We start from the raw sequence: 11,590 nt of genomic DNA, 5'->3' as shown, positions 1-11,590 counted from the left end.
GGTGATCTTGCACGGGTCATTCTGATGAACAGCATCCAGAGGAATTACTATCGATACGCCATGTTCTTCTAGTTCTATTTCCTGACTGGTATTCTTCTCAACTTGAACCGAGACGATGGCAGGTTTCGATGGTTGTGTATCTGTTGTTTATTTCAACCATAAGAAATTAAAAGATAATAAGAACATATATAAACAACAAAGTAAATTGATATGCACTTTGGGATAGCAATTGGAATGAAAAACCAAAAACAAATTAATATAGTTCTCATTTCAATCGTGTCCACAAAAATAATTGATATGTCAATTACCAAAAATCTGATATTCATTGCTGGCGTGTAATATTTCAATTAGGGCCAATGATAAATTAGTAATGTATTGTACACTTCTGTTTCTAGTTGTATCTGTTTTCCTAATTTTTCATAAAGGGCCCACGCACCATTTATTGCTCGTTTTTGGACCACTGATGCAAACCTGATAGGTGGTTTTGACATGCATGAATTGAATGTAGTGTTCGAAAGGGAAAAGTGGGTGAGTTGTTTGTGGGAATGAGTAAATGACACATAAATTGAATTATTAAATTCTTGTTATTCGGAATGGAAGACCTACATACACGCCTTATAATCATCAATAGACTTAATGAATAAGAAGGGGAAAAAAGAAGTACTTGTTTAGCATTTACGCTGAGAAGGATGTTATTACCTCGATTAGACTGGATCTCCTCTAAAGAAGATAATCTGAAATTAATCATACGTAAATAAATGGTAATGTCATTTCTATACAATTTCGACAGACATTAATCGATGCCAATTAGTTAAAACAAATGAGGCTCTAATCTTAGCATTAAGTATAAAAATAAGAAAATAATACATGCCTTTGTTCCTGATAATGCCGTTAAATACATATCACACAACAATCCGAACATTTAAGAACTACAGCTATACAATTTGTTTTAAGCAAACGTGATTGAAATGTATATTGTCTATTCGAGTAGAAGGAACACCACCATTAAATGGTCGACCTTGTAAGCCTGACTTAGAATCCAAGAACAAATTATGGTTAACAATTGTCACATGATACGCACAATTTAATAGACCGGTTGGCGAACATATTCATATTTATGGATGTTTCTTTCCTGGGGCCCTAGTAACGAGTTATTTCATTAATATGTTATTAATGAATGCATTACAATACTTGATATCCAGTCTGTATACATTACTTTTTTGATATGTCGGGCAAGTCTCGGGCAAACTCTCAGGTCCTCAAGAACAACCTTTGCTAAAGAAAAGTTTGTTTAACATTTGAATATGTTAGTAAACCGGTCTTTGGCCCCACTAACGCATTTACTGTGTAATAAACTATTATCATTTGCATCAAAGCAATTCCAAACAAATGTAATTCCGCTATCAAATCTAACAAAAAGTAAGATCTCTGATCAATCTTTTGCCTAACGACTGACGGGGACATAGAACCCTTAAGGCCCCTCTGCAATAATTTGGCATGGAAGGATTAGACCTCCCTGCAAGGTAACTGGCAGGTGGTTATCTCATCAAATCAGCTCTCAATTAACATAAGAAAAAGAGCATCATGGGAGATCAACGGGTACCGCTTAGGCATTGTTGGCTGTATAGAGGGCGCACGTAGCTATAAGAAGTGCAGTGGGGCTTTAAGACTTGGAAGAATCACCTCGAGAAAATCATCTGTTTGACTACTTCGTCCTTGGCATACTGGATTGGGAGGTTGCCTGTCTCATCCTCCACATCTAACTTGGCTCCATTCTCTAGGAGATAAAACACTAAGGCCCTCTCAGGAGATAGTTCGCCCTTGTAATACTCATCAGAGATCTGAAGCATACAAACATATAACTTTTTTCAGTATCGTTCATCAATAATCAGAGCTGATGAGCACCAAAAGCATAGTTTTACACTGCCTCCTGGATTCACATTTGTGGTCATCCCCATTCACGTTGTAAATCACCCCCACACCAACACACACACACACGAACGCGCGCCCACACACCAAAATACAAATTTTCTTGGGCCAATCACGGTTATCAGATTCTCTAGGATTTACTATAGAGGAGTAGTATATGGCAGTCACACCGACATAACGACTCCGTGTAGACTCCAAAACTGACCAATATTTGACCGTAATCTAATTTCTTGTTCAGAATCCCGTTGGTCTGGTGTCGATCTCGTTGGTGTTACTGGGGTATGACTAACCTTTCTTAGTGTGTCAGTGTTTTGCACAATGTTCACGCCCTTATAGCAGAGTTTGATGGCTTTGTGAAGACAAGTCTGGCCGTCAGTTGACAGGATATGGAGATCAGCTCCCTCAGAAACTAACTTTTCAATGGTAGAGGTATGACCGTGTTGTATGGCAAGATGGATATCCGTTAAATCATTCTGCTCGAGTTGGATATAAGAAAATACGCGGCATTAAAAGGAAAAAGAGAAATAATTTTAGAAAACGCTAGGAAAGCCAAATTTCTGTGAACAAAAGTACTGCCAGGCGATCAATTAATTCCAACGATTCGAATACGTTTTAAGCAAACATTGTAACTTGTCTAGTGTTATAATTATGCATGGTTATAATATGTGATACAAAATCAAGCTGGTCACGTCTATAAAAACAAATCATGATAGGTAACCTATGCCTAATATTCACTTATTCGAATTTCAGTACTTGTTGTTCTACATTCATATGTATTGAAAAGGTAGATTAATTCGACATGAAGTGTTTTTTTTATGAATATGTTTACCTTGGATTTTGCACGGTCGATGAATAGATCAGCGATGCTCTGGTACCCGAGGAATAAAGACATTTGTAGAGGTGTGTGCCCGTCATTGTCTTCAGTGTCAACACGTGCTCCTCCTGCTAGAAGGACTTTAATGACATCAAGGTGACCATTCTTAACAGCATGGTGTAAAGGCGTCGAACCGTCGTTATTACCCTTATTCACCTGAGCTCCTCGACTGATCAGATATTTGGTGACATCAATATGACCATTGAAAGCAACACTGTGTAATGCAGTCCAACCGTCATTATCTCCCTTATTCACGTCGGCTCCTAGGCTGATGAGAGATTTGGTTACATCAAGGTGACCATTCTTGGCAGCACTAGGTAACGCAGTCCAACCTTCGTTATTACACTGATTCACATCAGCTCCTTCAGTGACGAGATATTTGGTGACATCAAGATGACCCTCGTGAGCAGCAAACTGTAATGCAGTCCAACCGTCTTTTTCTCCCTTATTCACCTCAGCTCCTTGGCTGATGAGATATTTAGTGACATCAAGATGACCATTCTGAGCAGCACTGAATAATGCAGTCCTACCGTGATTGTCTCCCATATTCACCTGAGCCTCTTGACTGACCAGATATTTGGTGACATCAAGATGACCATTCTGAGCAGCACTGGATAATGCAGTCCTACCGCCCTTATCTCTCTTATTGACCTCAGCTCCTTGACTGATCAGATATTTAGTGACATCAAGATGACCATTCTGAGCAGCACTGTATATTGCAGTCATACCGTCATAATAACCTTTATTCACCTCAGCTCCTTGACTGATCAGATATTTGGTGACAGCAAAATGACCATTCTGAGCTGCAAGGTGCAATGCAGACCTAACGTCACTTTCTCCCTTATTCACCTCAGCTCCTTGACTGATAAGATATTTGGTAACGTCAAGATGACCCTCCTGGGCAGCAACGTGTAATGCAATCCACCCGTCATTATCTCCCTTATTTACCTCAGCTCTTTGGCTGATTAGATATTTGGTGATATCAAGATGACCATGGAAAGAAGCACTGTGTAATGCCGTCCAACCTTCATTATCTCTCTTATTAACCTCAGCTCCTTGACTGATGAGATACTTGGTGATATCAAGATGACCATTCTGAGCAGCGCTAAATAGTGCAGTCCAACCTTCATTATTGCCCTTATTCACCTCGGCTCCTTTATCGATCAGATATCGAGTGACATCAAGATGACCATTCTGAGCAGCATCGTGTAATGAAACCCGACCAATGGTATCTTCCTTACTAATCTCAGCTCCTTGAATGATGAGATACTTGGTGATATCAAGATGACCATTCTGAGAAGCGCTAAATAGTGCAGTCCAACCTCCATTATTACTCTTATTCACTTCGCCTCCTTGACTGATGAGATATTTGGTGACATCAAGATGACCCTCCTGAGCGGCACGATGTAATGCAGTCACACCCTCATTATTTCCCGTATTCACCTGAGCTCCTTGACTGATCAGATATTTGATAACATCAAGATGACCATTCTGAGCAGCAAGATGTAATGCAGTCACAACGCCACTTTCTGCCGTATCAACGTCAGCTTCTCGACTGATCAGATATTTGGTGACATCAAGATGGCCCTCCTGAGCAGCAAGGTGTAATGCAATCCTACCGACAGTATCTTTCTCAATCACCTTAGCTCCTTGACTGATAAGACAATCGGTAACATCAAGATGACCAACGAAAGCAGCACTGTGTAATGCAGTCCAACCTTCATTGTCTCTCTGATTTACCTCAGCTCCTTGACTGATCAGATAGTTGGTAACAGTAAGGTGACCATTCTGAGCAGCGCTAAATAAGGCAGTCCAACCTCCATCATTAGCCTTGTTCACCTCAGCTCCTTCACTGATCAGATATTTGGTGACATCAAGATGACCCTCCTGAGCAGCGCGGTGTAATGCAGTGACACCCGCATTATTTACTGTATTCACCTGAGCTCCTTGACTAATCAGATATTTGATAACATCAAGATTACCATTCTGAGCTGCAAGTTGTAATGTAGTCACAACGCCACTTTCTGCCGTATTAACCTCAGCTTTAAGACTGATAAGATATTTGGTGACATCAAGATGGTCCCCTTGAGCAGCACTGTGTGATGCAGTCCAACCTTCATTGTCTCTCTTATTTACCTCAGCTCCGTGACTGATGAGAAATTTGGTAACATCGAGATGACCATTCTTGGAAGCACCAAATAATGCAGTCGAACCCTCACAATTTCCCCTGTTTACCTCTGCTCCTTCGCTAATGAGATAATTGGTGACATCAAGATGACCACTCTGAGCAGCATTGAATAAAGCAGTTCTACCGTGATCGTCTCCCATATTCACCTGAGCCTCTTGACTGATCAGGAATTTGGTAACATTAAGATGACCCTCCTGAGCGGCACGGTGTAATGCAGTCACACCCGCATTATTCCCCGTATTCACCTGAGCTCCTTGACTGATCAGATATTTGATAACATGAATGTGACCATTCTGAGCAGCAAGTTGTAATGCAGTCACAACGCCACTTTCTGTCGTATCAACGTCAGCTTCTCGACTGATCAGATATTTGGTGACATCAAGATGGCCCTCCTGAGCAGCAAGGTGTAATGCAATCCTACCGACAGTATCTTTCTCAATCACCTTAGCTCCTTGACTGATAAGACAATCGGTAACATCAAGATGACCAACGAAAGCAGCACTGTGTAATGCAGTCCAACCTTCATTATCTCTCTGATTTACCTCAGCTCCTTGACTGATCAGATAGTTGGTAACAGTAAGGTGACCATTCTGAGCAGCGCTAAATAAGGCAGTCCAACCTCCATCATTAGCCTTGTTCACCTCAGCTCCTTCACTGATCAGATATTTGGTGACATCAAGATGACCCTCCTGAGCGGCACGGTGTAATGCAGTGACACCCGCATTATTTACTGTATTCACCTGAGCTCCTTGACTAATCAGATATTTGATAACATCAAGATTACCATTCTGAGCTGCAAGTTGTAATGTAGTCACAACGCCACTTTCTGCCGTATTAACCTTAGCTTTTAGACTGATAAGATATTTGGTGACATCAAGATGGTCCGCCTGAGCAGCAATGTGTGATGCAGTCCAACCTTCATTGTCTCTCTTATTTACCTCAGCTCCGTGACTGATGAGATATTTGGTGACATCAAGATGACCCTCGTGAGCAGCAAACTGTAATGCAGTCCAACCGTCTTTTTCTCCCTTATTCACCTCAGCTCCTTGGCTGATGAGATATTTAGTGACATCAAGATGACCATTCTGAGCAGCACTGAATAATGCAGTCCTACCGTGATTGTCTCCCATATTCACCTGAGCCTCTTGACTGACCAGATATTTGGTGACATCAAGATGACCATTCTGAGCAGCACTGGATAATGCAGTCCTACCGCCCTTATCTCTCTTATTGACCTCAGCTCCTTGACTGATCAGATATTTAGTGACATCAAGATGACCATTCTGAGCAGCACTGTATATTGCAGTCATACCGTCATAATAACCTTTATTCACCTCAGCTCCTTGACTGATCAGATATTTGGTGACAGCAAAATGACCATTCTGAGCTGCAAGGTGCAATGCAGTCCTAACGTCACTTTCTCCCTTATTCACCTCAGCTCCTTGACTGATAAGATATTTGGTAACGTCAAGATGACCCTCCTGGGCAGCAACGTGTAATGCAATCCACCCGTCATTATCTTCCTTATTTACCTCAGCTCTTTGCCTGATTAGATATTTGGTGATATCAAGATGACCATGGAAAGAAGCACTGTGTAATGCCGTCCAACCTTCATTATCTCTCTTATTAACCTCAGCTCCTTGGCTAATGAGATATTTAGTGACATCAAGATGACCATTCTGAGCAGCACCATGTAATGCAACCCGACAAACAGTATCTTCCTTAATCAACCCAGCTCCTTGACTGATGAGAAATTTAGTGACATCGAGATGACCATTTTGAGCAGCCACGAATAATGCAGTCGAACCCTCACAATCCCCCTTGTTCACATCTGCTCCTTCGCTAATGAGATATTTGGTGACATCAAGATGACCACTCTGAGCAGCATTGAATAAAGCAGTTCTACCATGATCGTCTCCTATATTCACCTGAGCCTCTTGACTGATCAGGAATTTGGTAACATTAAGATGACCCTCCTGAGCGGCACGATGTAATGCAGTCACACCCTCATTATTTCCCGTATTCACATGAGCTCCTTGACTGATCAGATATTTGATAACATCAAGATGACCATTCTGAGCAGCAAGTGGAAATGCAGTCACAACGCCACTTTCTGCCGTATCAACGTCAGCTTCTCGACTGATCAGATATTTGGTGACATCAAGATGGCCCTCCTGAGCAGCAAGATGTAAAGCAATCCTACCGACAGTATCTTTCTCAATCACCTTAGCTCCTTGACTGATAAGACAATCTGTAACATCAAGATGTCCAACGAAAGCAGCACTGTGTAATGCAGTCCAACCTTCATCGTCTCTCTTATTTACCTCAGCTCCTTGATTGATCAGATAGTTGGTAACAGTAAGGTGACCATTCTGAGCAGCGCTGAATAAGGCAGTCCAACCTCCATCATTACCCTTGTTCACCTCAGCTCCTTGACTGATCAGATATTTGGTGACATCAAGATGACCCTCCTGAGCGGCACGGTGTAATGCAGTCACACCCGCATTATTTCCTGTATCGACCTGAGCTCCTTGACTGATTAGATATTTAGTGACATCAAGATGACCATTCTGAGCAGCGCTAAATAAGGCGGTCGAACCTCCAACATTACCGTTGTTCACCTCGGCTCCTTGACTGATCAGATATTTAGTGACATCTAGACGACCATTCTGAGCAGCACTGAATAATACAGTGTCACGTTGATTATCTCCCATATTCACCTGAGCTCCTTCGCTAATGAGATACCTGGTGACATCAAGATCACTCTTCTGAGCGGCACGGTGTAATGCAGTCCGACCATTTTTATCTCTCTTGTTCACCTCGGCTCCTTTACTGATCAGATATTTAGTGACATCAATATGGACATTTTGAGCAGCAATGTCTAATGCAGTCCAACCCTCACAAGTTCCCCTGTTTACCTCTGCTCCTTCGCTAATGAGATATTTGGTGACATCAAGATGACCATTCTGAGCAGCAAGGTGTAATGCAGTCACACCTACATTATTTCCATTATTCACCTCAGCTCCTTGACTGATCAGGTTTTTGGTTACATCTAGATAACCCTCCTGAACAGCAAGGTGTAATGCAGTCACACCTACATTATTTCCATTATTCACATCAGCTCCTTGACTGATAAGATATTTGGTGACGTCAAGATGACCCTCCTGGGCAGCAACGTGTAATGCAATCCACCCGTCATTATCTTCCTTATTTACCTCAGCTCTTTGCCTGATTAGATATTTGGTGATATCAAGATGACCATGGAAAGAAGCACTTTGTAATGCCGTCCAACCTTCATTATCTCTCTTATTAACCTCAGCTCCTTGACTAATGAGATATTTAGTGACATCAAGATGACCATTCTGAGCAGCACCATGTAATGCAACCCGACAAACAGTATCTTCCTTAATCACCCCAGCTCCTTGACTGATGAGAAATTTAGTGACATCGAGATGACCATTTTGAGCAGCCACGAATAATGCAGTCGAACCCTCACAATCCCCCTTGTTCACATCTGCTCCTTCGCTAATGAGATATTTGGTGACATCAAGATGACCACTCTGAGTAGCATTGAATAAAGCAGTTCTACCATGATCGTCTCCTATATTCACCTGAGCCTCTTGACTGATCAGGAATTTGGTAACATTAAGATGACCCTCCTGAGCGGCACGATGTAATGCAGTCACACCCTCATTATTTCCCGTATTCACATGAGCTCCTTGACTGATCAGATATTTGATAACATCAAGATGACCATTCTGAGCAGCAAGTTGAAATGCAATCACAACGCCACTTTCTACCGTATCGACGTCAGCTTCTCGACTGATCAGATATTTGATAACATCAAGATGGCCCTCCTGAGCAGCAAGATGTAATGCAATCCTACCGACAGTATCTTTCTCAATCACCTTAGCTCCTTGACTGATAAGACAATCTGTAACATCAAGATGTCCAACGAAAGCAGCACTGTGTAATGCAGTCCAACCTTCATCGTCTCTCTTATTTACCTCAGCTCCTTGACTGATCAGATAGTTGGTAACAGTAAGGTGACCATTCTGAGCAGCGCTGAATAAGGCACTCCAACCTCCATCATTACCCTTGTTCACCTCAGCTCCTTGACTGATCAGATATTTGGTGACATCAAGATGACCCTCCTGAGCGGCACGGTGTAATGCAGTCACACCCGCATTATTTCCTGTATCGACCTGAGCTCCTTGACTGATCAGATATTTAGTGACATCAAGATGACCATTCTGAGCAGCGCTAAATAAGGCGGTCGAACCTCCATCATTACCGTTGTTCACCTCGGCTCCTTGACTGATGAGATATTTGGTAACGTCAAGATGACCCTCCTGGGCAGCAACGTGTAATGCAATCCACCCGTCATTATCTTCCTTATTTACCTCAGCTCTTTGCCTGATTAGATATTTGGTGATATCAAGATGACCATGGAAAGAAGCACTGTGTAATGCCGTCCAACCTTCATTATCTCTCTTATTAACCTCAGCTCCTTGACTAATGAGATATTTAGTGACATCAAGATGACCATTCTGAGCAGCACCATGTAATGCAACCCGACAAACAGTATCTTCCTTAATCACCCCAGCTCCTTGACTGATGAGAAATTTAGTGACATCGAGATGACCATTTTGAGCAGCCACGAATAATGCAGTCGAACCCTCACAATCCCCCTTGTTCACATCTGCTCCTTCGCTAATGAGATATTTGGTGACATCAAGATGACCACTCTGAGCAGCATTGAATAAAGCAGTTCTACCATGATCGTCTCCTATATTCACCTGAGCCTCTTGACTGATCAGGAATTTGGTAACATTAAGATGACCCTCCTGAGCGGCACGATGTAATGCAGTCACACCCTCATTATTTCCCGTATTCACATGAGCTCCTTGACTGATCAGATATTTGATAACATCAAGATGACCATTCTGAGCAGCAAGTTGAAATGCAATCACAACGCCACTTTCTACCGTATCGACGTCAGCTTCTCGACTGATCAGATATTTGATAACATCAAGATGGCCCTCCTGAGCAGCAAGATGTAATGCAATCCTACCGACAGTATCTTTCTCAATCACCTTAGCTCCTTGACTGATAAGACAATCTGTAACATCAAGATGTCCAACGAAAGCAGCACTGTGTAATGCAGTCCAACCTTCATCGTCTCTCTTATTTACCTCAGCTCCTTGACTGATCAGATAGTTGGTAACAGTAAGGTGACCATTCTGAGCAGCGCTGAATAAGGCAGTCCAACCTCCATCATTACCCTTGTTCACCTCAGCTCCTTGACTGATCAGATATTTGGTGACATCAAGATGACCATTCTGAGCAGCGCTAAATAAGGCGGTCGAACCTCCATCATTACCGTTGTTCACCTCGGCTCCTTGACTGATCAGATATTTAGTGACATCTAGACGACCATTCTGAGCAGCACTGAATAATGCAGTGTCACGTTGATTATCTCCCATATTCACCTGAGCTCCTTCGCTAATGAGATACCTGGTGACATCAAGATGACTCTTCTGAGCGGCACGGTGTAATGCAGTCCGACCATTTTTATCTCTCTTGTTCACCTCGGCTCCTTTACTGATCAGATATTTAGTGACATCAAGATGACCATTCTGAGCAGCAAGGTGTAATGCAGTCACACCTACATTATTTCCATTATTCACCTCAGCTCCTTGACTGATAAGATATTTGGTAACATCAAGTTGACCATTCTGAGCAGCACTGAATAAAGCAGTCCTACCGTGGTTGTCTCCCATATTCACCTGGGCCTCTTGACTGATCAGATATTTGGTGACATCAAGATGACCCTCCTGAGCGGCACGGTGTAATGCAGTTTGACCACCGTTATCTCTCTTATTCACCTCAGCTCCTTGGCTGATCAGATATTTGGTGACATCAAGATGGCCCTCGTGAGCAGCAACTTGTAACGCAGTTCTACCATCATTACTACCCTTATTAACCTTAGCCTCTTGACTGATCAAATATTTGGTGACATCAAGATGACCATTCTGAGCAGCAAGTTGTAATGCAGTCCAACCGTCATTACTACCCTTATTAACCTCAGCCTCTTGACTGATCAAATATTTGGTGACATCAAGATGACCATTCCGAGCAGCAAGCTGTAATGCAGTCCTACCATCATTATTATCTCCCTTATTTACCTGAGCTCCTTGCCTGATAAGATATTTGGTGACATTGGGATGACCCTCGTGAGCAGCAATGTGCAATGCAGTCCAACCATCATTGCCATTCTCATTCACCTCAGCTCCTTGGCCGATGAGATATTTGGTGACATCAAGATGACCATTCTGAGCAGCAAGTTGTAATGCATTCCTACCACCATTTACTCCATCAATTAACTCAGCTCCTTGACTGATGAGATATTTGGTAACGTCACGATGACCATTCTGAGCAGCAAGTTGTAACGCCGTCCAGCATTTAGTATTGCTCTGATTCACTTTTGCCCCTTCACCTATAAAATGCCGTACTACACCAACATGACCATTCCTTACAGCGCTGTATAATGCAGAGTAGCCGTCCTTGTCTTCTTTGTCCATATTTGCTCCATGAAT

General features: G+C 42.4%; 1 protein-coding gene across 1 annotated transcript; it reads right to left on the bottom strand.

The window, feature by feature from the left end:
* Positions 1–4,445: 4,445 nt before the first annotated feature.
* Positions 4,446–11,259, bottom strand: LOC115925024 (ankyrin repeat domain-containing protein 50-like). Its single transcript, XM_030988165.1, has 8 exons — positions 11,180–11,259; positions 9,980–10,298; positions 8,900–8,925; positions 7,737–7,922; positions 6,805–7,031; positions 6,128–6,239; positions 4,940–5,249; positions 4,446–4,457 (listed from the first exon to the last, which is right to left on the bottom strand). Exons 1-8 carry the CDS (start codon positions 11,257–11,259, stop codon positions 4,446–4,448), a joined length of 1,272 nt encoding a protein of 423 aa, XP_030844025.1.
* Positions 11,260–11,590: the final 331 nt, after the last annotated feature.

This window comes from Strongylocentrotus purpuratus, unplaced genomic scaffold, assembly GCF_000002235.5.
Source record: "Strongylocentrotus purpuratus isolate Spur 01 unplaced genomic scaffold, Spur_5.0 spur5_scaffold_17, whole genome shotgun sequence".
Classification (NCBI taxonomy): Eukaryota; Metazoa; Echinodermata; class Echinoidea; order Camarodonta; family Strongylocentrotidae; genus Strongylocentrotus; species Strongylocentrotus purpuratus.
Note: the sequence above shows the minus strand (reverse complement) of the source record. Positions and strands in the feature narration are given on the sequence as shown.

What these genes read in the sequence shown, in the direction of transcription:
- LOC115925024 (XM_030988165.1), bottom strand. Translation starts at nt 11,259, where the DNA reads ATGGTTGGACTGCATTGCACATTGCTGCTCACGAGGGTCATCCCAATG. An exon ending in AGTGATCTTGATGTCACCAG is followed by an intron (nt 7,032 to 7,736) that starts GTATCTCATTAG and finishes ATATCTGATCAG; the next exon opens with TCAAGGAGCTCATGTGAATA. An exon ending in AGATGTGAACAAGGGGGATT is followed by an intron (nt 6,240 to 6,804) that starts GTGAGGGTTCGA and finishes ATATCTGATCAG; the next exon opens with TCAAGGAGCTGAGGTCAATA.